At 45.7% G+C, this 27052-nt stretch overlaps 2 protein-coding genes across 2 annotated transcripts in view; both read left to right on the forward strand.

Annotated features, from left to right (window-relative positions):
- GPATCH1 (G-patch domain containing 1) overlaps positions 1-19597 on the forward strand; it is a 39641-nt gene extending 20044 nt beyond the window's left edge. Inside the window, 11 exon segments of the mRNA XM_030298710.1 lie at positions 1820-2024; positions 3763-4059; positions 5273-5451; positions 5697-5824; positions 6488-6624; positions 6952-7118; positions 11307-11523; positions 12781-12888; positions 14969-15066; positions 16600-16748; positions 19317-19597. Coding sequence (XP_030154570.1) covers positions 1820-2024; positions 3763-4059; positions 5273-5451; positions 5697-5824; positions 6488-6624; positions 6952-7118; positions 11307-11523; positions 12781-12888; positions 14969-15066; positions 16600-16748; positions 19317-19347 — 1716 coding nt within the window. The 3' untranslated portion in view covers positions 19348-19597.
- A 1041-nt stretch (positions 19598-20638) lies between these two features.
- Positions 20639-27052, forward strand: part of WDR88 (WD repeat domain 88) — a 44626-nt gene continuing 38212 nt past the window's right edge. Inside the window, exon 1 of the mRNA XM_030299666.1 lies at positions 20639-20950. Coding sequence (XP_030155526.1) covers positions 20639-20950 — 312 coding nt within the window. The remainder of the gene's footprint in view (positions 20951-27052) is intronic.

Below are 27052 nucleotides of genomic sequence, written 5' to 3' on the forward strand. Positions count from 1 at the left end.
CATTCGGTGTTACAGCAGCTTTGATTTGTTTAGTCGTGAAAATGTTGTAACAGCGAGCAGAATATATTCAGAACAGCTTTGGGCACATGGTAAACTGATACTTTTACCAGAAATGTCAAGTAACGTCAAAGGACGATGCTAGTTTTTTACATGTATGAGAGCATAAAAAAGGCTGAGAAGTACTCGCTTGACTCAGGGCTTGAGGACTCACTTCCTCCAGGACTAAGTCCTGGCCCCCAAGGACAGCCTATTGCCGTGGAGGTGCCAGATGCACAGATTCACTGCAGTGAGGCAGAGGGCTGTATGTGGGGAGACAGACATCGGGGGTTCCTGAGGTGCAGCTTGCTGGAATAGCGCTCCGCGTGGGAACAGTTCAGAGAAGGGCTATGTTCACCTAGCCTTTCACAGGCAAGTATTCTACATATGGGCTCAAAACCCAGCCTCTTTATCCAGAGGCCAAACAGAATGTGATTTAGCGGAGGGAGTGGGATGCTTTGAATCCAGTGGAGGATATTAATAAGAGTTGTGGCCGTGCACCCCCTCCCCTTTCTGCCACGCTCCTCTGGATTCGGGTGTCGCGGCCTCATAAGAGTGTTTGCCGACTGATCTGGGAGTCCGTATGTTCAGAGGAGGTGGTTGGGCTAAGGCGATAAACAGTGAGATGTCCTGGTAGTGACACTAGCATTCTGCTGCAGACTGTCACTGTGCCGGGTGCTTCCCTAGGCTGTGTGGTTCAGCCACCTGGGCTGCTTGGGAGACCCCGCCTGCCACCAGCTTTGTGGGGTGGGATGCGGACGTCACTGTTGTCAAACCCTCTGTGAGCCCCGGAGCCACAGCCGGAGAGCATTCGGTGCTTCACTGGTTACGGAGCTCAGGGTTTCAAGTAGCAGAAGAATCTAGAAAATGGCTTAAATGAGACTGTCCATAAATACATGCTTGTTAGACTCAGAGCAAGGGAGACCTTTCTGTGCAGTAATTTAAAAGTGCGGTATACTGGGGCGCCTGGGTGGCGCAGTTGGTTAAGCGTCCGACTTCAGCCAGGTCACGATCTCGCGGTCCGTGAGTTCGAGCCCCGCGTCGGGCTCTGGGCTGATGGCTCAGAGCCTGGAGCCTGTTTCCGATTCTGTGTCTCCCTCTCTCTCTGCCCCTCCCCCGTTCATGCTCTGTCTCTCTCTGTCCCAAAAATAAATAAACGTTGGAAAAAAAAAAAAAAGTGCGGTATACTTTCTTTTAATGTACCTGTTCTATCATCATCAGTGCCTGAATTTCTCAGATATATTTCAATTTCAATTCAGTCAGCTTTTGAATTAAAAATACCTCAGATCAAAAAAGTAAGTCCTGAAACTCTAATTTGGAACTGAAATGTAACCAGAAAAATAATTCTGAATGGAAAAATAACTTATTTAAAGTAATTATGTCTTTTCTAAGCCTTGAATCATACTTTTCTAAGTTTTCTAATTTATAGTAGGCCAGTTCTGCATGTGGGCCGATACGTTGTGTTACCTACTGTCATCTTTCTTGTCACATAACGCATGCATATTGGCATCTGTCTGAAGAAGTGGGCAGGGGTAACATTCAGGATGTGTGGCCATTGGAACAGTAGAGTCCCGGTGACCCTCCAGATCCAGAATGGATGTTGGCTAGACATCTGGAGAGGCTGTTCCCAGTGCGACCCTCCTGCTGGATGTTGGCCTGGCAAGGGCAGGGTTCACAACACTCATGGGTTATGGGTTCTCTTGGGTAAGTCAAACATGGTCATCTTACAGCCTGTCTTTTCTGAGTTTTGTGGGGGTTTTTTTGTTTTTGTTTTTTTTTTAAGACTTACCCACCACCTGAATTGCCGAGAGACTATCGACCGGTACATTATTTCAGACCTGTGGTAGCTGCAACCTCAGAGAACACCCACTTAGTCCAGGTATTGTCAGAGTCAGCTGGGAAGCCAATGCCTGACCCAGGGACACACAGTAGGCACCAGCTGAATGCCTCCAAGCGGGCGGAGTTGCTGGGAGAAACACCCATTCAAGGTATGTGCCACAGAGATTAAGAACATTACACTGATAGTAATTGGGGTTATCAAAATCAAAACGGAAAGTTGTTTTCTCAGTGACACTTGGTACATGACTGAGTATTCCCACACTGTGAGAACAAAATTGTTCCTTGTGAGCAGCACACATAGCAGTGTGCGTATCCTTTATTTCTTAAGACTTGTTTTCTAACACAAGTTTGGGTTGTGCCATTGAAATCGCAGCTCTTGTCTTAAGCTCAGTGGTTTTCAGACTTGTAATAATTGTCCAGGAATGTGGTGCAGATCAGGGACGCCGGTGCCCTCGCTGTCCCTGCACAGCCTGAGAATGTGTGATTTTTTTTTCCTCAGGGGAAAGGGGACTGTAGCTCTCTCCCGAAAGCCTAAAAGGGACGAGTGCATCTGAAAGTGTGGACAAGTGTGGAGAATCCCCTCTAGGCTGGCACAGAAAGACCCACTATGAGAGGTGAACTGGGACTTGCCATTCGGGAGCCCAATAGATACCTCAAATACAATAGACCAGAGCGGAAGTCTCGGTTCCCCGCTTCCTTTTTCAGGCTCACTCTTCCTCCGGTCTTCCCCTTGTCAGTGAATGATGCCACCAGTGATCCGCTGCTTAGACCAGAATGTAGGAATCCTGATTCCTGCCCACCCACGTCCATCAGCAGGTCCTTTCAGCGCTGTCCCCAACACGCTGGGGACGCCATCATGTCTCTGCCTTTCGGCTGCTTCCAGCCTGGAGTGAGCGCCCACCCTCTTTCGCCCGGACTATTGCAGAGCCTCATTATCAGCCTCCTTTTCCCGCCTTCCCGTCTGCAGTCCCTTCCCCTCAACAGCAACCGGACGAACCGAATGATATCACTGCCCTTCTTTAAACAGTCCAGTACTTCTCACACTGAAGACAAATGCAGACTCCCCACCAGGCTACGGGATCCAGTCGTGCCTTCTTTTCAAGCCATATCTACTCTCCCTTAACCCCCTGAGGTCTAGCCTTGTGATCCTGCCTCCCGCCCTCTGACGCTGCCCACCACGATGTACCACATCGGGGCCTTGATGTTCGCCATCTCCTCTGCCTCTGCTCTTCCCTTCTACTTCGGCTTCTTTTACTTAACTCACCACAAATATTATCTCTTTGGAGGCACCTTCTGGGCTTCCCCTGCCCCGTCACATATGCTAGTGATTCCCTGCTCCCCCTCCCAGCCCTCACCTCTAGGTCCCCCTCAGTCATGTCAGCCTGTTTCCTTCATGGTCTTCCTCTCATAGCCATCCTCTGGTGTTGTTGACTTTGGGTTTCTCTAATTCCCATGCCCCATGTAGGGGAGCGGGACTTTGTCTCCGGTGTCCTCCCGGCCCAAGACAGTGCTCAGTGGGTGCTATGACAGGAGTGAATGCCGCAGGGGCAGCTGGCTCTGAACCGGGGCTTGTGCCCAGTGGGACTGTGGAGGTGGCGGCCGCCTCAGGCTGGAGGTCTGGAGCTTGGAATGTCAGCTTCCTTGTTCTAGGACCACTCACTCACCTGATAAACATTCAAGTACTGACCTCCATTTTTGCCAACTGTAAAATAGGAGTCATGTTATTTTCACTGTCTAGTTCCCAGGGATAATACGAGTACAGATGAAAAACTAAGACACTCTAATTACGTACATTTGTGATATTGCGCATGTATGTACCACAGAAATGTCACTATGGTTGTCTTACGGTACTTTTCATTTCTTCCATATTACTGTTTTTTTTTTTAGGTTCATCTACTTCAGTGTTAGAGTTTCTGTCCCAAAAAGATAAAGAGAGAATCAAAGAAATGAAGCAGGCAACTGACCTTAAAGCAGCTCAACTCAAGGCCAGGAGTCTGGCCCAGAAGGCCTCAAGCAGCAGACCCCAGCCTTCCTCTCCGGACGTGGGGACCTGCTCGTGGCACATGGCATTGAGTGGTGGGACAGCTGCCACGAGAGCCAGCAACTTCAAACCTTTCGCGAAAGATCCAGAAAAGCAAAAACGATACGAAGAGTTTTTAGTACATATGAAACAGGGTCAGAAAGGTGGGTGCTGGGCCTGGGTCTCCCACCTCTCAGCCAGCGGAAGCAGTCTTGCCGTTCTGGCCCTTGTCCCAGATTGAAAGTTGAAGTACCCCACTCCGCCGGTGTTTTGCTTTGTCCTGCTGCAAACGGTGCAAAGATTTTAGTGCCTGGCTCTTGACCTCAGAAAGTAGGAGCAAGAAGCTTGTGTTTCTCCATATCTCAGGTCCCAAAGATAGCTGTTGACGTAGAGAACATGGCTTGGCAGTGGCTACTGCTAAACTACAGACCATTTACTGTGTGCAGATGCCTGCCTTCTGTAAGTGTTGCATTTCACACCAAGAGAACAAGGTCATCTCCCACTTTGTCTTAAAATCCTAATCATCCAGCCCTAAATCATGGCCTAAAATTTGATTTAAAAAGGTAGTTGGCTGTTGAACCATTACAAGGGGGGAAAAATCACTCTGTGATCTACGGAGTAAATACAGCCAGACTGAGGAGAGGGATTACGGTTATTCATAGCAGTTCTCGTGAGCGTCGTCAGTAAATCGGAGGAGTCGGTTTTCGAAAGCAGACCTACGAACCCACCCCCAGTGTTTATTTATTAAATTAAAAAAACCCAAAAGTTAGAAAAAGGAGTGTTTTTCTGCCAAGACTTAGGAATATAGTTAGGATGAACTTATCACTGTCCCGGAGTGGTAGCAAGTTCCTGGCTTCAAAGATTTGTTTTGTTTTGTTTTGCTTTGTTTTGTTTTGTTTTGAGAGAGAAAGAGAGAGGGCGCAAATGAGCGAGGGGCAGAGAGGGCGGAGAGGCAGAGAGAGAGGATATAGCTGGGTTCACCCAAAGCGGGGCTCATGTTCACCCGAAGTGGAGCCTGAGCTCACCTGATGCGGGACTGAAACTCACGAAACTTGAGATCGTGACCTGAGTCAAAGTCAGATGCTTGACCGACTGAGCCACCAAGGCGCCCCTGGCTTCGAAGATTTAACGGAGCATGAGTCCCCAAATGTTTTTCTCTGTTCTGTGTGGTAGACAGAATTCAATAAAAGCATCATGTTGAGGGGGAGAGCGATATAACCTGACAGGTACTCCCCGCCATGCTCTTACAAACCAGGGTACAGATTTGTGGCCTTTCTGGTAAAATCTACAGAGACACAGTGGGACCCACCGGGTGTTCTTCTCTAAGCCCTATGTTTTTCCTAAGAGTGAAGCAGGTTCTCATTCCTTGTACCATAGATGCCCTGGAACGTTGTCTGGACCCCAGTATGACAGAATGGGAGCGAGGCCGCGAGCGGGATGAGTTTGCTCGGGCAGCCCTGCTGTATGTGTCTTCCCATTCGACCTTGTCCTCCAGGTTCACACATGCCAAGGAGGAGGACGATTCAGATCAAGTGGAAGTCCCTCGAGACCAAGAGGTCTGTCGCCATCACATCCCTACCTGATGAATTGTAAAATTCAAACAAATATTTTAGATCCCTCAGTGGAATGATCAGAATATACGTGGCATTATAGAATAAGAATGATTTATGCCTTTAGCACAGTGGCGCAGCATAAGCACTGTTTGGAAATTTTGGAAGGTTGCTTGAAAGCTTTTCAGTGAAAGAGCACTCAGGGCGGTGGTGTGACCACTTGATGAAACAGAATAAATGTCTTTTCCCAGAATGATGTCAATGACAAGCAGTCGGCTGTGAGGATGAAGATGTTCGGGAAGCTTACCCGAGACACGTTTGAGTGGCATCCTGACAAGCTGCTGTGTAAGAGGTTTAATGTCCCTGACCCTTATCCAGAGTAAGTTGGATAAACCTGTCCTCACATCGGTACTCCTTCCCCCATATTAAAGTTAACTCTCCCCCTAACCTATTCATATAAGTTCCCTTTTTCTAGATGAATTTACTTGTAAATGCTTGGAGTTGCAAATTTTGCAGATTTAACTTCTATTAATTTGTTACTAAAAAATAATAATAATAATAATAATAAGCAAACATCCAGAAAGCAGACTTTATTCTCTACCAAAGATATGAAACTCAGATATGTCAAGTTACAAAAACTTAATGCTGGTCTGATTTGCCACCTTTTTAATAATCACATATAGTTTACATTTAGAATATTACTTACACTAATTCTTTATAAAAGTTCGACACTTAAATTGAATCTGAGGTTTTGTCAGAAAATTTAGGTATATTTTTAGCAGTGGAGCTTTTCCTTCATGGGAATACATTTTCAAAGTTAAATTCTAGCTCTTACTATAATAAGGGAAACCTCGTGGGCCCTAACATCAGCCATTCCAAATTCTTAAACTGCTCGGAGAAGCGCAATCACCTTCAGGGACCTCTTAGCAAAGAGAAGAGCTAGTGGTGAAAAACACAAGACGGAAAACTTCACACGAACTAGATGTTATCCTCACAGTTGTTATTTGAAATTACATATATGTGTTTTCTTTTCACCCCGCAGTTCAACTTTGGTTGGCTTACCAAGAGTGAAACGTGACAAGTACTCAGTCTTCAACTTTCTGACACTCCCAGAGACTGCTTCCTCACCTGCAACTCAAGCAGCGAGTGAAAAAGGGCCACAACACCAAGGTCCTGACAGTGAGTGGGGCTTCCTCGGGCCCATGGCTGACCATGGTTTCAACCCCGATCCTGTTGGAAAGTCTTTGGGGTACACACGGTGTGAGCTCTCCCTCCTTTAAGGGAATTGCTCATATGAACACATTAGTGCGTGTTGTAAGAGTCCAGACGTATACTGTTTGGGGTTGGGGCTCTGCCTCAGCACCTGCCATGTTCCCGACACGTTGCACCATGCCTGGCCCACAGTAGGTCTGCTGGTGTTCTTGAATGAATGAAAGAGCTGGAATGGAGAGCTTGCCTTTTACTTGCCACATTCTGATATTACGTCTATGTCCTCCCACTTTTCAGAATCACGAAAACCATCGCGATGGGATACATCTAAACAAGAAAAGAAAGAAGATTCCATTACTGAATTTTTAAGTTTGGCTAGATCAAAAGTTGGCCCACCTACACAAGAGTCCAGCCCTTTAGTAATCAAAGAGGAAGAACATGTGACGGAGTCACTCTCAGATAAGGTATCTGTGGCTTCCAGGTTCTCTTTGCCAGGCTGACTGGGGTGTTTGCCTTTCTCTGTGATGGTGCTTTGTCATCACTTGATAGGAGGGGTCTTCCAGCTTTCTGAGAAGGGCCAGATGGTAAATATTTTAGTCTTTGTGGGCCATATAGTCTCTATTGCAGCCACTCAACTCTGCTGTCAAATGGGAAAGAAATCACAGGCAATATGGAAAAAAATTGGGTTCATCTGTGTTCCAATAAAACTTTATTTACAAGGCAGTGGGTTGGATTTGGCCCAGAGGCTGTAGTTGCCAGCACCTGCTCTACATTGCAGTAGTTTCAATCATGTCTTTGATCATATGAGGAAAGGTATAAACTTCTTTGCCAGGGATGGCTTTCACTTAGCATCAGCCATTGAAATAAAATTCACTGTGTTTTCTTTTGTGGGGAGTATAAACAAAATATCCATTGGCTTTGTAAAAAATTGCTGGTCTAATAGTTGAAAGTTGAATTTAATAAAAAGTTAGTTTTACTTCTTTTTTTTTTTAAAAAGAAATCAGTCAAGTATGGACATCTCGCTTAATAAAAACTTAACTTTACAGAAACTGTAAAGGAACTTACTTTCTTAGAACATTAATCTATAAGCTAGGAAATAGCACTGCAGATCTTTAGAGAATTTGAGTGTTTTGTGTTGCCTTTTTTTTTCTTTCTCTGGAATTATCAAAAAGTTGGTTTTATTTCTGATAGCCTCATTTAAAATTATCTTTTCAAGGAACATGCATTAAAATGTGCAGTTCGGTGAGTTTTTATACAGATACAGATTTGTGGAACCACACCACAATCAGGATGCAAAATGGTACTGTCACTCCAAAAAATTCCCTCATGCTGTCCCTCTCTAGTCATACTCTCCCCTCCCTGCAAAACCCCCATCAACCATTGATCTCTTCTCTGTCTCTATAGTTTTGTTCTTTTCAAAATATTACGTAAATGGAATCAGACAATATACGTATATAACTTTTTGAGACTCATACCTTTGAGGTTCATCAGTATCATCTTTTTATTTCATAATTTTATTAGTGTTTTATTATTTTTTTATTTTAGAGAGAGAGAGCGCGAGTGGGAAGAAGGGCAGAGAGAGAGAGAGAGAGAGAGAGAGAGAGAATCTTAAGCAGGTTCCACACTCAGCACAGAACCCAACAAGGGCTCCCCATGACCCTGGGACCCCACGACCCTGGGATCATGACCTGAGCCAAAGTAAAGAGTCAGAGACTCAACCAACTGAGCCACCCAGGCGCCCCCCATTTTTTTTTAAGTTTGTTTATTTAGAGAGTGTGAGTGGGGGAGGGACAGAGAGAGAAGTCCATGTAGGCTCCTCACCGTCAGCCCAGAACCCGATGCCGGACTTGAACTCACAAACTGTGAGATCATGACCTGGCCAAAGTTGGACGCTTAACCGACTGAGCCACCCAGGCGCCCCATTAACTGTATTTTGTTAATGATTGCTCTATCATATACATGCTTATTTTCTCACAGTTTAATTGGAATTGATATTTTACCACGTCAAGTGGAATATAGAATCTCTACCACTCTGTAGGTCCCTTCACTCTCCAGCTTTATGATGTTGCCTTATGTATTATGTGCGCATGCGCTGAAAACCTCATGAGACAGTGTTTTAATTTTTGCTTCCACTTGTTGGACCTGTTTAAAGAACTGGTGAGATGACAGTCCATTTTATTTACTTGGATATTTACCATTGCTGTTGCTCTTTCTTCCTTCCTGAAGTGCCAGCTCTCCCTCCTATCATTCCCTCTGTCTGAGGGACTCCCCTTACTTAGCAGTTCTTTTAGAGAAGTTCCAACTTGAGAGGGCAGTTCTCTTAATTTTCCTTCATCTGAGAATGTGTGTTTTTTTTTTAATTTTTTTTAACGTTTAGTTATTTTTGAGACAGAGAGAGACAGAGCACGAACAGGGGAGGGGCAGAGAGAGAGGGAGACACAGAATCTGAAACAGGCTCCAGGCTCTGAGCTGTCAGCACAGAGCCCGATGCGGGGCTCGAACTCACGGACCGTGAGATCATGACCTGAGCTGAAGTCGGACGCTTAACCAACCGAGCCACCCAGGCGCCCCTGAGAATGTGTGTTTTATCTGCATTCCTAAAGGGTGTTTTTGCCAGATACAGAATTCTGGGTCAACAGGACTTTTCTTTTAATGCTTTACGAATGTTGTACCACTTCCCTCTGGCCTTCCTGCTTGCCGATGAGAAATTTAGTTATTCGACGTGTTCCCCTCCTTAGAATGATGTGATTTTTCCTCTGGCTGCTCAAGATTTGTACTTTGTCCTTGGTTTTTGCTGTTTGGTTATGATGTATCTGAGTGTGGGTTTCCTCAAGAGTCTTTTGTTTGGGGTTTTGCTGAGCTTCCTGAATCTTGTTTTTCACCAGATCTGGGACGTTTTCAGCCATTATTTTCTCTGCTCCACACTCTCACTCCCCTCCTGTGACTCTGATGACATAAATGTTAGACTTTTTGATATTGGCCCACAGGCCTTTTTTTGGTCTTTTTTTTCTCTCTCTGTTTAAATCAGATCATTTCTATTGATCTGTCATCAAGTTCATTGACTCTTTCTTCTGTCATGTCTGTTCTGCTGTTATTTTGAGCCCATCTAGTGAATTTCTTATTTTGGTTATTGTATTTTTCATTTCTAAAATCCTCATTTGGTTCTCCTTTATATCTTTTCTTTATTCGCTGAGACCTTTTCATCTTTCTGTCTGTTTGGCCGTATTCTTGGAGCATGCTTATAATAGCTGCTTTAAAGTCTGCCACATAATTCCAACATTTTTATCATTTTGGGGTTAGCGTCTATCAATTGTCTTTTGCCAGTTGAGGTTTTCCTGATTGGTTGTATACCAAGTAATTTTGGATTGCATCCTGGACATTTTGACATTTTGGACATTATGTTATAGGACCTTAGGTCTTGTTTGTTTATTTATTTTTAAATATATATAATTTATTGTCAAATTGGTTTCCATACAACACCCAGTACTCATCCCAGGAGGTGCCCTCCTCAGTGCCCATCACCCCCTTTTCTCTCTCCCCCACCCCCCATCAACCCTCAGTTTGTTCTCAGTATTTTTTTTTTTTATGAAATTTATTGTCAAATTGGTTTCCATACAACACCCAGTGCTCATCCCAACAGGTGCCCTCAGTACCCATCACCCACCCACCCCTCCCTCCCACCCCCCATCCACCCTCAGTTCTCAGTTTTTAGGAGTCTCTTATGTTTTGGGTCCCTCCCTCTCTAACCATTTTTTTTTCTTCCCCTCCCCTATGGTCTTCTGTTAAGTTTCTCAGGATCCACATAGGAGTGAAAACATGTGGTATCTGTCTTTCTCTGCCTGACTTATTTCACTTAGCATAACACTCTCCAGTTCCATCCACGTTGCTACAAAAGGCCAGATTTCATTCTTTCTCATTGCCAAGTAGTATTCCATTGTATATATAAACCACATCTTTATCCATTCATCAGTTGATGGACATTTAGGCTCTTTCCATTATTTGGCTGTTGTTGAAAGTGCTGCTATAAACATTGGGGTACAAGTGCCCCTATGCATCAGCACTCCTGTATCCCTTGGGTCAATTCCTAGCAGTGCTCTTGCCGGGTCATAGGGTAGGTCTATTTTTAATTTTTTGAGGAACCTCCACACTGTTTTCCAGAGCGGCCGCACCAGTTTGCATTCCCACCTTAGGTCTTGTTTAAATTTGAGGGAGAATGGTGAAGGTTTGTTTTAGCAGACAATTGACAATTGACCTAATTAGGTTCAGGCCTTCATTAACCTCTAATTTTGGACCTCTGAAGGCTGATAGACTCTTGAAAACAGGACAGAAGCACTGTGCTGGTTCCAACTGCATTTTTGTGAGTCCTTTGCAATTCTGATTAATGACCTGTCTCCATGAGAACCTTCAGCTACTTCTACCAGTCAGCTCGCTCTGCAGTTGTTGAATCAGAAACATTACAAGAATAAATGCCATGTGAGTGGCCATTGTTTAGTTAGACCGCGTGTAGTATGGAGACCCATGTACCTGAGCATAAACATAAGAGTGTGTGTGTGTGTGTGTGTGTGTGTGTGTGTGTGTGTGTGTGTTTCTAGAATGTCTGACTCCCCTCACCTCTGCTTCTTCATTCCTGACTCAGTTCATTGTTAATACAGAGTGTAAGCAAAGGTGTGGATTCACAGACTGAAGGAGAAGGGAGCCGCCCATCCATGGACTTATTTAAGGCCATCTTTGCCAGCTCCTCAGATGAGAAGTCCTCATCCTCTGAGGATGAGCAAGGCGACAATGAGGATGATCAGGCAGGTACCGGGGAAGCTGACTTCAAAAGCTCCCAAGAAACTGACTCGGCGGAAGCATCATCCGTGGCACGTGGTATGTCGCTACTTTAGATTTGGGGATCTAAAGAAGAAAATGAGGATGTGTCTAGAGAAGCTGCTTTTTGTTTAGTGTGCAGTTTTAAACCAGGAGAATTAGCGGGCAGCGATGTTTTAATCTTGTATATTTTCAGTTGTGGATTTGGATGTAAATTTCTCGTGCATTTTTATGATAGTTATGTTTGATAATACCCTTTTTCCCACTTATCTTAGTTGAGAAGAATTAAAAAATAGTAGAATTTTTGTTTAAAAACTAACGTGTTTTTTTTTTTTTAATTGGTTGATGATGAGGTGCTAGGATTATTGGCAACTTTTGGTCCTGAAGTGTACAGGGCACTTCCGCCAGCCAGGAGTTTGGACGGGAAAGGAAGTCATTGGGTGCTTGTCAGGGTGGGAGGTTTTTCAGATGCTTGGGCGGGTGGACAGAATTTTCCATCTCAGCCTTTTGGAGGGAGGGGAGAGGGGTTTCTAGCCCCGACAGTGTGTGTCAGACTTGGGTATAAGTTTTGAGGGCCTTGAACCAAGAAGTTACATAGAGATCTAAAACATCGCTTATTCTTAGGCAGTTTGCAAATGCCTGTTTCCTATTTCTGTGGAAAAAAGTAACCAGCTTGTTTGTTATTACAGAGCGATATATACTTGAACTGTAAAAATTTACAAATATAGAACTGTAGAAAGCCCAGGATCCTTGGAATCTTGCTTCCCCAAGATAAACATTGTCAATACTTTGATGCATGCTTTTCCAGGTGTTTTGCATTTTTCTTTCCTCAGTATGAAAACATAGTCATCTGTTTAAAAAAATGGCATTACCAATGTGAACATGGTAGTGTGTTTATATTCAGTTTTCCCCCTTTGATCATTTATTTTGAATGAAATTAAGCTTTCTGAGCTGGGACTGTCTTAGATCCCTGTTTGTAAGTTTTTCTTCTTCTCTGAGGATATCTTTCCTCGAGGACATCTTGCAACCCTTGAGGTCTCAGTGAGGTGACCTGGAGCGTGTGCTGTATATGCCCCTGTGTGTCGCCACTGGCGCACTTGCTTGCAGGTGCCTCGTGCGACTGAATTCCCAGCTCAAATGTCCCCGAGGTTGGAGGTCAGGTTTGCCTGCTGTATCCTCAGCAAAGTGGTAAAAAAAAAAAGCTTACATTATCTGGTGGCAACAGGTATTAATTAAAGATTCAAACAGGTTAATATTAATAAAATATTAATTAATACTAACATAAATAGACAAAATTAATACCCTGGTGTTTTTCAGCTAGCGAGCCGGTAGCCCAGGAGCCCGCACCTTCCTTTCCGATACAAAAGATGCAGATAGATGAAAGAGAAGCGTTCGGCCCACGGCTGCCTCCCGTCTTCTGCCCCAGTGAGTTGAGAGCTCCTTGGTTCACCTGTTTGCATCGGCACCAGCGTCTCCCCTGAGCTGTGACAGCTCTAACCGTGTTATTACTTCCGCCCATCTAGGCCAACACGAGGCTGACCAAATACCTACAGTTGACCTGTGAGCAAGGCGGGGTTTAGGGGCGCCAACACCATGCACAGTTGAAAATCTGCATATAGCTTTGGACTCCCCCCAAAACTTAACTGTTAATACCCAACTGTGGCCCGGAAGCCTTACCGATGACATGAACAGTTAACATTTATTATATACGTTATATGTATTATATCTTGTGTTCTTACAGTAAAGTAAGCTAGAGAAAAGCAAATGTTATTAAGAAAATCATAAGAGAAAACATGTTTACCGTACTGTACTGGATTTACTTAAAAAAAAAAAAACCCACCATGGTGGAACTGCACGGCTCAAACTTGTGTTGTTTGAGATCAACTGTACATACGTTTGTTTCTGGTTTTTTTGTTCTTAGCTACATTTTGCATCTCATTACTTCCACCTAGTGCCTAAATGAGAATTGTTGCTTTACAGGCTGAGATCTTTAAACTTTTTTGTCCTTCAACTTTCCATTATATATAATAGAGTCCCGAGTATCTCAAATGGTGTCACTTACAGAAATAAAAAAGTAAAAATCTAGGACACAGAGATGGGTGAGGAATTGTAGGGAGAAGGGTAGTCTGAGACTTTTTTCTGTGTTGGCTGATGTAGCAAATAAAGCAAAAGTAATTCTTTCAGAAGTAAACACAGTCCATCCTCCGTCCCCAGTAGCGGTCAACAACTTCCATTCAGTGTCTTAAATAGAAAGTTTGGTTAAAATGTTTAGACTGGATTATCATCTCCTTGAAGGCCAGGTTAACAAACATCTGATAACCTGGCCCAGGTATATAAATGACATAATTCTGTTATCTGCTTCATAGTTTCCTATAGCACCCACGTATAAATATTGGTTTGATTAATTAAGCCAGCCTTCAAAGAGGTGATAAAAAGTGTGATGTTTTGAAAAATTGAAATGAATGTATTTCTTATTTGCTTTAGTTCAGATCTCCAGCTTAAAGTAAGTGTATTGGAATTTAAGAGCAAAGTTATTTATTCCCATTTCCCAGACCGTCCTTGATATCCTTGTAATAGTTAATTACTTAATTTTGTCTGTGGGTTTTTGAGGGGGAATGGTTTTTCAAAAACAAGCACTTAAAAAACAAAAGTTTGGAGGAGTCAGATTTTAAAATATCTGACCAAACAATAGGACCAGAGAGTTACAGACACCTGTTACCTAGATTTGGAAAATATCCATTCTTCTGAATTCCCTTGAAACTTTTCTTTAGGTGGAAAAAATTGATTTTTGTTGGTTTGGTGACCTGGAGGTTGATGACCTATGAAAACATTGTTGTCAGAGTTTGGAGGTGGAGAATTTAAGTGTATGCTACTTGCTTGGTCCTTTTTAATGATTATGTACATTATGTTGTTTTCATGCTAATTTTCTAGGGTTTTTTTCAACTTAGAAGATAAAACGCATATGTAATGTGCTTTAGTAAAGGGAGGATGATGTGAGGGGAGCTGATGTTTATGTGCCAGATTCTAGGCTACCGGATTCATGTGCACGGTTCTGTCCAATCCTCTGTGTCCCAGAGAGAGCAAGGATTCTTCCTGTCACTATTCACGGATGGGGAAACTGAGGCTTGGAGAGGTTGAGCAACGTGCGGAAGGTCAGGGAGAAGCTGGCAGCCAAGCTGAGGTTCAGACTCTGGTCTGTCTCCTGAGCTGCCTGAGGATGTTAAATTAAAACAGGCCTGTGCTTTTTCTCTCCCGACTCTGTCTCCATCTGACTCGTCTGGCAGATAAGGCTGTGGCAAGATACGGGTTGGCTCACACAAGTCTTGCGTTGAGGCTTCCGGCAGTTTCTAAATATAGAGCTACCAGGTGACAGGTAACCCGTTTGTCAGCGAGGCAGGGCAGGAGTCCCACCTTAATGTTAAACATTCCACCTACGTCACATTCCTTGTTCAACAATTTGGGCTTTATTTTCGCCAATAGTTCACGTGTTACGTTTGTGTTTCAGATGTTCGTCAGAAACTCAAGGCACCTCAGAAAGAGAAACATAAAAAAAACAAAGAAAAACATAAGACCAAGAAAGAGCACAGACGGAGGAAAGAGAAGGTAAGTAACTTCCGGGCGTCTTGGACAGCGTGCAGGCTCTGATGTCCCTGCTTCTGTCATGCAGACAAGCCCCCAGGGGTGACAGGGGAAGCCAGGCAGGGAGAATATCTGGTGGCCGAGGTGGGGGCACACAGGCCTCTCCATACCTTGGCAGGAATGTGGACACTCATGTACGCCTTCAATTTGCAGGAACTTTGTTTTTCTTTCAGGCAGAATATTTTAATTATTCAGTTCTACTCTAAAAACATTTTATTTGTGAACATGAAAAAGTAAGAGGAAAGGACATTTAAATACTTGGGAGTAATGGTTGAATCTTAATAAAGTAGTGTTAATTGGTTACTCGTTCAATATCAGATGAAGATATTCTTCTGAACGTTTTTCCTCAACTGCTCTGTCATCATTATGGATAGAGAGTTGGGTTCAAAGCTTGCTGTTGGAGGTCAAGGAACTTTGGAAGAGTAGCGTGTGCTTTCACTTTGACACCCCTGTCCCACCATCCGTGTGTTTTCAGCGATGGCACAGGCTTTTAATTCAGTTGATGTTAGTGTTGGGCCCCAGAGTGGTCAGGACAGTGGTGGAATTGAGAACAAACAGCTCCGCGATTGGCTGCCAGAAAGAAAGGATTCCTGAGCAGGGAAGATGATGAACATCCTCTTGTGTGACAGGGAAAAACTGGTGCTGCCAGGTTTGAAAACCAAATTCATTCGTTTCTTACCAGCGGATCTGCTGTTCTCTGACCTTCTACTGTTTTCTTCATTGTGCTTCTCATTGTGCCATCCTGATACGTAGTTTATCACATGTGCCTAACAACGTGGCCCCGGTCAGGTTCATGCGGGGTGGCAGGGGTCACCTTGATGACATGGTGAAGCGCGGTTCATGAGCAAACGGCTGAGAAAGAATTCTTGAAACGCTTTTGGTGCAAAAAGGTGATTTTATTAAAGCACGGGGACAGGACCCAAGGCAGAAAGAGCTGCACCGGGGTTGTGAGAGTGACTGATTATATACTTTTAAGTAAGTTTCTAAGGAATTTGGAAGCAAGGCTTTCAGGACCTTGAGGGGCTAGCTGCTGTTAAGATAAGGTTACTTTTAGTCTTTAATCGAACATTAACGTGAAGGCACTAAGGCAGCCACGAGTTCCTCGAGGAAGGTCACACTCTGCACGTTTCTATCGGTGGTGTGTATCAGTGGGCTGCAAGCTGTAAGGAGATTTCATTGCAGCTATGTTTCTCTTGCCTTTGTCTCCCTCATCAACCTTGGAGGAGACAGATGGGGGCTAAGTGTCAAGATGGCATCCTGACCACATCTGCCCGGTTCTGCCGTGTCTGTTGCCAGAGGGTCAGTTCAGAGTGTGCGCGCGCAGCTGTGTGTTCTGGTCTGTCCCCTCGTAGACTGAAGCTCGCTCCAAATGAGATGTTTTGTCTTTGTTTTTGAATGACTCCGGCAACCAAATGCCTCCTTAGCCTGTCATTGTGCCCAGTCAGGGAGGGAACCACCCAGTTGTCCCCCCTCCCCCACCGCCCTTTTCTCTTTCAGAAAAAGAAACACCGGAAGCACAAACACAAAGGCAAGCAAAAGAATAAAAAACCAGAGAAGAGCAGTAGTTCTGAGAGCACAGACAGCAGCGACAGCCCGAGTGGTGAAGAAGGGAATGTAGACCTGTCACCCCAGGAACTGCTGAGAAGGTAGGCAGTGGGAGGCACTGGTTTTCAGAAACCTTCCAAGGCTTATTGGAATCTCTGTGTATTTGCTGAGAGGCAAACGTCAGAAATGATCAATATGTATATCGAAAAGAAAGAAAAAAGAAAGAAAGAAAACCAAGAAAGGTACTCAGGACCCCAGTGTGTTCCACTTCGGTGCATGGCCCTCCTAGGAGGGGACGGGTGGAGGGTGGCGCTGGGGGTTGTTGCGGTCCTATCTGGATGTCACAGTCTTCACTGCTGCACAGCCTGGCCCCCAGGGAGCCAGGAAGGGGAAGTCCATCTGCAGGCCCGGGATGAAAGGGGAGGCACAGGTGAGCCCTGGCCATGTCAGCCCTACCTGCTGAACCAGCTCATTAAAGGAAGAGTAGCTTGGTCCTGTTCTTAGTCCCCATGCCTCCGAGGGCCTCCTCCTCCATTCTCTACTCTGGTTTCTTAGCCATTTGATGTTGTTCTACCCACCTGCATTAACTACTGTGGCCTTGTAGGTATATCTTGCTGTCTGGAAATACAAGTGCCACCCCTTGTTCGTTTCCATTTACTTCTTCAGAACGGACAGCACATTCTCATGATTCAAAAATACAAAGATAAGCATTTCAGTTTAATCCCGAGCCTCCTGAAGTGGCTGTGCCAACTTACATTTCCCTCTCCTCCTGCATGCCGGCGTGATGGTAAGGTGCCCACACCACGGGCATTGCTCATTTCGTCCTCATGCACTCCAGCGAGGCAGACACATGGGTCCCTTCATCTCCCAGGTGGGACGGCCAGGCCCAGGGAGGTTAGGTCACATGGCCACAGAACCTCACTCTTGAGGATTTGGGGCCGTCTGATGAGTCATTCCTGCGGGGACACCCCTCAGTGCCCATCTGGAGGGTGTGGTGGGAGGGCGGGAGCAGGGCTTGCTGTGGGACACTGTGCAGCAATCAGAAAATGTGGGCAGAGAGCTGTGTGCTGATTGGCATCTAAAACTTACCATCAGGAGATCAAAAGCTGCAGAACGGTATATCCAGGCAGTGCTGTTAATGTTAAAATGTCCTCTGGCCTTTGGATTTCCCTGTGTGTACATTTATGTACATCCTTGCACAGGAAGAGGGCTGGCTGGAGGGGTTCTTCCCACACCTAAGAGCACCTCTCTCCAAGGAAGGGAGGGTCAGAGGTGTGGAGTGCACTTAAATCTTCACTCTTGTGGTTGTTAAAGGTTTAGTCCCCCCGCTCCTCCCCACCGAGCCTCCTGGGTTCTCCCCTTGGAGCCCCGAGGGCCCTCCACCCTTTGTGCCTCACCCCTGTCTTCTGCAAAGGACAGTGGGAGGCTTATGACCACAGGGGTCTCATTTGCATCCCCAGCACCTGGCATGGAGTGTCACTCTTGGTAAGGGCCCTGATGCTTTTCTGCTGTGACAGTGCCACTTGGTTCTGGGTGGAACCGTGGTCTGCTGTCTCCACCCCTTTCCCCTGAGACACCCCTCTCCTTCCTGTCTCTATCAGATTGTCTTGCCCATTCTAGAATTTCACGGACATAGAATCATACAGCTAAGCAAACACCTTAGTGCACACACATACATATATGTGCACAGACCATCACCTTCCAGCTCCATGCATTCTCACCGCCTGATCAAGGGATACGCCAGCACCCCACAGCTGCTCGTGTCTCCTCCCACTTGGCATGCCTACCCGCATTCCCAGAGGTAGCCCCTCTTCTGCCACTGTTGGTTACTCTACTGCTTGGACTTTACTTAAAGGAACCATGTATGACTCTTGAATTGGTTTGTGAGAGTCCCCCATGTTATCAGCTGCAGCAGCTGGTTCGTCCTCATTGCCAGGGAGTATCCCTTTATGTGACCACACCAGAGCGTTCATCTCTTCTGTTGTCGCGGACATGTGGTTTTTCACTTTGAGGCTGTTGAGCAAGGATCTAGAACCAGTGTGACCCAGCTCTAGTCAATGAACACCCTTGTGTGCATGAAGCTGAGATTTAAGACTGCCAGCTCAGGAGCCCTTGGCCCTAGAGCAAACATGGTTTTTTTTTCAGCTCCTTCCCAAAGGTCCTACAGGAGCTAGGTTGAGTAGGATTAGAACTTGCTTTTATAAACAGGTCCTAATATGAGATGTGGAGACTGAGTCTCCCTGTGTATTTGGGGGTGACAGAGAAGCATTTTTAAGAATGCAGATTAAACTGATGCTTCTAGGGGCGCCTGGGTGGTTCAGTCGGTTGAGCATCCGATTCTTGATTTCAGCTCAGGTTATGATCCCAGGGTCATGGGATCGAGCCCTGCATCAGGTTCCAAGCTGAGTGTGGAACCTGCTTAAGATTCTCCCTCTCTCGCTCGCTCGCTCGCTCTCTCTCTCCCTCCCTCTCTCCTGCTTGTGCTCTCTCTCTCAAATTAAAAAAAATAAAAATAAATGATGGTTTCATGGTCTGTGGTCGTCCTCTGTATTCTATGAGTCCAGATGTACCACTGCGAGTTGAGGAGGTCTGGTGTGCTCGGCCCCCAAGGAGCTGTCTGGCTTTCGGTTCTTATCTAATTGTCCTCTCTCTTTTATTTCCTTTTCTAGGCTGAAAAGTCTTCCACTAAGGCGGCAGTAATTGAATTCTGCCCTGGTCTGTCCCAGTACCAGATCTCCTCCATGATGGAAGCTCGTTGATTGCTAAGTTAATACATTGTACAGATTGTATTTATATGTAAATTCATGCTGTAAAATAATTTTTAAAACCTTGACATTTCAAAGGCTGCCTTGGAAGGTTGCAGAAATTGATTTCTATTTTTAACCTCAGTTAGTGTCAGAGGAAATAATTCAGACTGTACAGTTTAATTAAAATGGAATTTTTCTATTTTCCTTTTGATTTTTTTTTTATTTCCTGAAACTTTAAAAAAGAAATGAAAAGTGAAGCGTTTTCTCTAGTTTTGTTAATGGGGAAAGCCGAGTCCAGATAAAGACATTTGGCTTTACATAAGGACTCGTGTGAGAGGGAGGTGGTCCGCACGTGGCTCTTGCCTCTCCTAGTTGAGAGTGGTGGCTGGGAGTCCAGCAGGGGGCCCAGCATCAGGGTCCTGGCAGGTGGCCTCAGCCTCTCCAGGTGGATGTCCCCCAAGTGTCCCACATAGTCTCCCATACCAAGAACTGGGGAGTGTGTGCCCACAGCCCGAGTCACACAGGCATCAGGTCATTGCTCTGCAGCCCTGGGGCCCCACTCCCAGGCTGCCTCATCTGCACTAACCAGACTTTTGAGAAAAGTGCTGGCATTCAAAGTGACCTCATAGAAAGATCAGAACAATTGAACAAGTTTAAAAATAGCAAGAAGGAAGAAGACCACTTCAGCCACCCAGAGATGACAACCCTTAATGTTGTGGAATATCCACCCAGTCTTTTTCTATCTGTGGGGCTGCTACCCGACTGGAGGTGACATTCGTTCTCTCCTATTGTCATTGACATTGGGACACATCTCTCCTTCGTACTCTCATATGCGTCCCCGCCTCCAACAGCTGCATCTTAATTCATGCGTGGCCCATTCTAGATCTAGTGATCATGTCTCTCTTGTTCACGTGAGGTGGGTCCGCCACAAGCCCCTGCGCAGGCCGAGGGCACACAGAAATCGTCCTGGGACAGGGAGCCAGGGAGAACCAAAGGAAAGCCCTGGGGGCGGGGCTGCTCGTTTCACATGCTTGGCCTCATTCCTTCTGTGCCCAGGGCCGGAACCCCGTTTTTCTGGGAGTAAGCGTGTTCCGCGTGGAGGGGAAGCAACGAGATCGCAGCGCGAGGGGGAGGGTGTGGCCTTCCCAGGAAGCGGGCGCGGGGCGCAGGCGCGTGGCGCCACCGTTCGTTCGTGGCCTGGCCGGGGTGCTGGGTGTCGGCAAACCAGCGGGTGGGGCTCTGAGATGGCCTCGGAGCCACCCTGTGCCCCCGGCTCCCCGGAAGCCCCGGACAAGGGCAAGAAGACAGTGTCACAGCAGTGTGAAGTACAGCCGCCTTTGGTCCACTCCGGCGACATTGAGCATCCGCCCCAGAAGCTGCCCCGTGCGGCCCTGGTCAGGGGCTATGGCCGCTTCCATCTGTCGATTGTGGAAGCACACCAGGCCCAGCTGCTGTCCCGCTTGGACCCCCTGGAGGTGGGCAAGCGCTCACTGCCATCCGAGAAGCACCCGATGCCTGAGGAGAAGTTCTGGGGCGACCAGGAGTCCCTCTCCAAGGTCAGACCACCGGGGGCGGGGGCGAGGAGCACAGGCTTGACCCCCACACGTGGGGAGGGCGCAGTGAGCCGGGTAAGGGACCTGTGGGGACCAACTTGGCATTGCCAGGGGCCCCTGAGTGAAGCCCTTGGGCTGCTGTCTCTGGGAAAACAAGGCTGCCCTGGGGGAGAAGGACAATGTTCCAAAGCAGGGGATCCTGACCCAGCCCAGAGTGTGGTTTCTGGCTGAGCCTCCCAAATGTCCCCATGGTGACAACCCCAAGTGCATACCCCAGGGTCGGTGAAGGAGCCCTCCACGCCCATGAAACAGAGTTAGCTCCAGCAGCAACAGAAAACTTAGAAGAATAAAAAAATAAAAACCTACCAACACTACTTTGTCTTCTCAGCGATAGCTGGAGAGACACCGCATTGAAACAAAGGCTAGTGGCCTGTCGACAGAATTCTTGGGGATGAGAAAAGGATTTCCACACCGAAACCCCCCACGGAGGCTTTAAAATCAGAGCAGAGAACTGAAACAAAATTAGAAAACAAGCTCCTGGGATACTCTGAGACTCAAAGAACAAATATAAAGGAACTAGAACTGTGAGAGAAAAGGTCATGCATGCCGGAGAGATCCAGAAGAGCCAATATACATACAGGAGGTGTTGGAGAGGGAGAGGGAGCAGGGGGAGGAGAAATACCGAAGGAAAACAGTGAAGAGACTCTCCCTGGGTTGAGGAAGACTGAATTGTTCCCATGGAAAGAAATGGTCCAGTTCAATGCGAGATGGGAGGCAAAAATCGCCTGCCTGGGGAGGGTAGGAACGAGGCTGTGGCGCCCACAGACCACAGACGGAACAGCCTGGGATCAGGTTGAGGTGCCAGGCTTCCTGGCCCTCCCTCAGAACACCTGGGAGAGCCCACAACGGGGATTGCTGATGGCACTAAAAGTGCCAACGCTTTTAGTCATGATACTTGTTCTGCTTTTTAAGTAAAATTAAAGGAGAGCACAGACATATTTTTTTTTCAGTAGAACATCCCCAAGACTCCAATTCAATAGATATAATTTGTTTTTAAACAAGTCTCCCTAGGAGTCTTGCCCCCATTAACCCATATCTCTGTACTGAGGCAAGAAATGTTTCTAGCTTCTTCTGTAACCTTACAGAGATATTTTATTTTATGCATTTCCCAGCACATATATGTATATCTTCTTCTTCTTCTTCTTCTTTTTTTTAACATGAATGGAAGCATACCTTAGACCCCTTATGCACCTAATTTCAATTTTTCTTACCTAAGGTATTTTAGAGATCTTTCCATATCAGTAAAGAAACATGTTCCTTGCTCTTTTTTATGGAAGTATCCCACTGGCTAGCCATTTCCTGAGGACTTTAACCAGTCTCCTGTGGATGCACATTCAGACGGCTTATGATTTTTTGGGCCTAAGGTTTTTATGACCCATTAAGATGACAGAAGTTGAGAAATTCCAAGTTTTCCCAGAGGATGTTTCTGACCTAAGAACTCTCCACCTGACCAAACTGCTGATTCCCAATAAAGGCAACAGAAAGATATTTTCTTTAGACCTGAAAAGACTCAGAATGATGCTTCTTTTTGAGGACAAAGTTACTCGGGGGAGCACTCCAGCAAACAGGGGGAAAAAAAGAAAAAGAAAAACTCCGGTAAGGGAAAGATCGGTTTAGAATAAACAGTGGAGAGCAATGACTCAAAACAATACAATCTGGAGGTGATTATACAGTGAGATTAACGTGGTGGTGTAGCTCAATGAAAATGTTACCAAATGACCCCTTAAAAGGAAAGTGCACAATGCAAAACTTAATGTTAAGTTAATAACGTTCCAGATGATTTCATCGAAATCTCTGAGATGATTTGCTAAAGCACATTCTCAATAGATAGTGCTTCATTCTTGGTTTTTATTTAATGCACACTCAACACACGAATGGCTCTCGGTATTTTAGAAAAGAATCGGCTCAACACCCCCACCTGTGGCTTCCTGGCGCATTTAAGATGAAGTCCAGAGATGTGACCATGACCTTCCAGGCCTTTTTGCATCTGGCTCATCTCCCTATTCTCCTGCTCGCCTGTGACCTGTGGACCTCCAGGCAGGGACGGCCTCGGGTCCCTCCTTCCTGGGAGGCTCTCCCCGCCGTCCAGGGTGCAAGCGCAGTGCCTCTGGCCGGGAGCTGCCCCGCGTACCGGCTGTTGGACGGCCGCCCCCCTTCCCGTGGCGCGCGGGCGCAGGAGCCTGTTCAGTCCCTGCGGTGCCCACGGATGCTCGCTCTCCGCCCTCGGTTCCCGCCGGCCCCACAGCGCCTAGATAAGGCCCGACGAGGCTACAACATACTTGTTGATCAAGTGAAGGAAAGCTACACACATAAAGAACTGACTTTTTGTTGTTGTTTTTACAAAAATTGGACCGTTCTCTATGTGCCAGTTTTGTTCGTGCCTCCGGATATGTACCTGTGTGTTTGGAACGTCTCCGCAGCGCCTCGGGGTCTCTATCCCTAATGAACCCCGAAAGTACTATGCCCAGAAGAAACGCGGAACCAAGGTCCCCGGAAAGGACGTTGGGGTTAGAGGGATGCCAGCCGCTCTCAGTTGCTGGTCTGTTTGCCCATAATGAAAGCTCTGTTTTTGCCATGAGAGAACGAGGACGGGGAGTTTGGAGACGGAGGCAACTGCAGAGTAGGGAGCTGGGGGTGGCCGCCCCGGGGCCAGGGACCCGCGCAACGACGACAGGAGGGGTCGCGTCCCCGGGACACGGCGTTCCCAACGGCTGCCGGACGCCAGGACCAGCCGCCCGCCCGGCTTGCCTACGCCCCCTGGTGGCCAAGCGGGTGTCCGCGCCAGCACGCCTCGACCCCTGGCTGCCGAGTCCCTGTCCCACCTCTCTGCGCTTCCTGGAGGGGAAGAATGCCTCCTTCCCTGCAGCCTCACACCGCCGCGCTCTCTGCAACCCCTGTAGCCACGCCTCCCCTCACCCCTGCACCTCCTGCTGAATCCGCCTCGCTAGCGAGGTTCCCCATCCAGAGTCCCTGCATCTCCGCACTGCCTGGCTGCAGAGCCCCAAACCCCTGATTTCCGTGTCCCGCATTCCCTCGCGTCCCTTCACACTACCACAGTTCGACACTCCCACATCCCGGACATGCACCCCGGCCCCGGGTAATACGGCGCCATGGAGGCGGGTGGTGGTGGCGGCAGGGGACCTTTTCAGGCTTGCTCCTTCTATCCCCCCTCGTTTTTAAAAGCATTGCTTTGTTGAGGTGTAATTCACATATCTTACAAGTAACCTATACAAACTGTGGGGTTTTAGGGTATTCGCAGAGTTCTGTAACCAGAGCCACAATCACTGTAGAACATCTCATTGGCTGAAGCCCCATACTCATTAGCAGTAAATCCCCATTTCACCTGAAGCCAGCCTCTCAACTCTAGGCAATTACCAATTTAATCTCTGTCACTATAAAATTGCTTGTTCTAGACCTTTCATAGAAAGGGAAGCAAACAACATGTGGTCTTTTGTGACTGGCTTTTTCCCCTTAGTATAATGTTTTTGAGGTTCATCCATGTGCAGCAGGTGTCAGTACTCATTTATTTAAAAGCACATACACAGGGGAGTCTGGGTGGCTCAGTCCATTGAGAGTCTGACTCTTGATTTAGGCTCAGGTCATGATCCCAGGGTTGTGGGATCCAGCCAGGCATCTAACTCCGAGCTGAGTGTGGAGCCTACTTGGGATATTCTCTCTCTCTCTCTCTCTCTCTCTCTCTCTCTCTCTCTCTCTCTCTTCCTCTGCCCCTCTCCCCCACTCACTCTCTCTCTCTAAAATGAAAAATAAATACAAGTAAATCTATATGAATATAATAAGTACATGTTATATATATCACACACTTTATTCTTTAGAGCAGTTTTAGGTTCAAAGCAAAACTGAGAAGATACAAAGATTTCTTGTATATCCCTTCTCATTACCAACATGCCCCACTAAATGAAATATTTAAAACCATTAATGATCCTCAATGATACCCAAAGTCCACAGTTTACATTACAGTTCACTCTGGGAGTTGTACACTGTATGGGTTTGGACAAATGTATATTGACATATGTAGTCATTATGTACATTATGTACGTACAGAGTAGTCGCACTGCCTTACAAATCCTCTGTGCTCTGCCTGTTATCCCTCCAAACCTCCCCACCCCTGGCAAGCACTTTTCCAGAATGTCATATATGTGGATGCAGACAGTCTTTTCAAACTGGCTTGTTTCACTTAGTAATGTGAACTTAAGTTTCCTGATTTTCTTTTCTTTCTTTCTTTTTTTTTTTTTTCATGGCTTGCATGTCTTTTCATGGCTTGATAGCTTGTTTCTTTTTTAGCGCTGAATAATACTCCATTATTTGGATGTACCATAGTTTATTTGTCCATTCACCTATCAAAGGACATCTTTAGGTTTTTCAAGGTTACTTCCAAGTTTTGGCAGTCATGGATAAAGCTGTTGAAACATCTATGTGCAGGTTTTTGTGTGGATATGAGTTTTTAAACTTCTTTGGATAAATACCAAGGAGTATGATTGCTGGATTGTATGTTAAGAGTATGTTTAGTTTTAGAAGACACTGTCAAACTGTCTTCAAAAGTGGCTGTGCCATTTTGCATTCCCACCAGCAATGAATGAGAGTTCCTATTTCTCCACATCTTTGCCAACATTTGGTATTGTCAGTGTTACAGATTTTGGCCATTATGTGTGCAGTGGTAACTTATTGTTGTTTTAATTTGCAACCCCCCGATCACATATGATGTGGAACATCTTTTCACATGCTTATTTGCCACCTGTGTGTATATCTTTTTTTTTTTTAATTTTTTTTTTTTCTCAACGTTTATTTATTTTTGGGACAGAGAGAGACAGAGCATGAACGGGGGAGGGGCAGAGAGAGAGGGAGACACAGAATCGGAAACAGGCTCCAGGCTCTGAGCCATCAGCCCAGAGCCCGACGCGGGGCTCGAACTCACGGACCGCGAGATCGTGACCTGGCTGAAGTCGGACGCTTAACCGACTGCGCCACCCAGGCGCCCCAGTATATCTTTTTTAGTGAGGTGTCTGTTAAGGTTTTTGGCTCATTTTTTAATTGGGTTCTTTATTTTCTTATTAAGCTTTGACAATTTTGGATGATATTCCTTTATTGGACGTGTCTTTTGCAAATGTTTTCTCCCACTCTGCAGTTTGTCTTCTCATTCTCTTGACATTGTCTTTCATAGAGCAGAAGTTTCAAATTTTTATGAAGTCCAGCTCGTCAATTATTACTTTCATGGATTGTACCTTTGGCATTGTTCCTAAAGAGTCATTGCCATACTCAAGACCACTTAGATCTTCTCCTATGTTGTTCTCTAAGAGGTTTATAAATTTGCATTTTACATTTAGGTCTGTGATACATTTTGAGTTTTTGTGAAGGATGTAAGGTGGATATTTAGATTTATTTTATTTTATTTTTTTGCATGTGGATATCCAGTTTTTCCAACACCGTTTGTGGAAATCCTGTCATTTCTCCATTATATTAAATTTGCTCCTTTATCAAAGAGCAGTTGGTTTTATTTATGTGGATCTATTTCTGGGCTCTCTAGGCTTCGATCTATTTCTCTGTTCTTTCACCAATACTACACTGTCTTGATTATTGTATCTTTAGATGTAAGTCTTGAAGTTGGGTAGTGTCAGTATTCTAACCTTTGTTTTCCCAAATCTTTTGCCTCTCCATATAAACTGTATAATCATTTTGTCTGTATCCACAAAATAACTTGCTGGGATTTTGATTGGGACTGCATTGAATCCATAGACCAAGTTGGGAAGAACTGACCTCTTGACACTATTGATTCTTCCTATCCATGAATATGGAATATATCTCCATTTATTTAGTTCTTTGATTTTGCTCATCAGAGTTTTGTAGTTTTCCTCGTAGAGCTCTTGTACATATTTTGTTAGATATATACCTAACTATTTAATTTTGGGGGTGCTAATGTAAATAATACCATGTATTTAATTTAAAATTCCACTTGTTCATTTCTGTTACGGCAAAAAGTGATTGAATGATCTGCTAAAACTGCTATTAATTCTAGGAGTTTTTGTTGAT

The sequence above is a fragment of the Lynx canadensis genome, chromosome E2 (assembly GCF_007474595.2).
Source record: "Lynx canadensis isolate LIC74 chromosome E2, mLynCan4.pri.v2, whole genome shotgun sequence".
In the NCBI taxonomy this organism is placed as follows: domain Eukaryota; kingdom Metazoa; phylum Chordata; class Mammalia; order Carnivora; family Felidae; genus Lynx; species Lynx canadensis.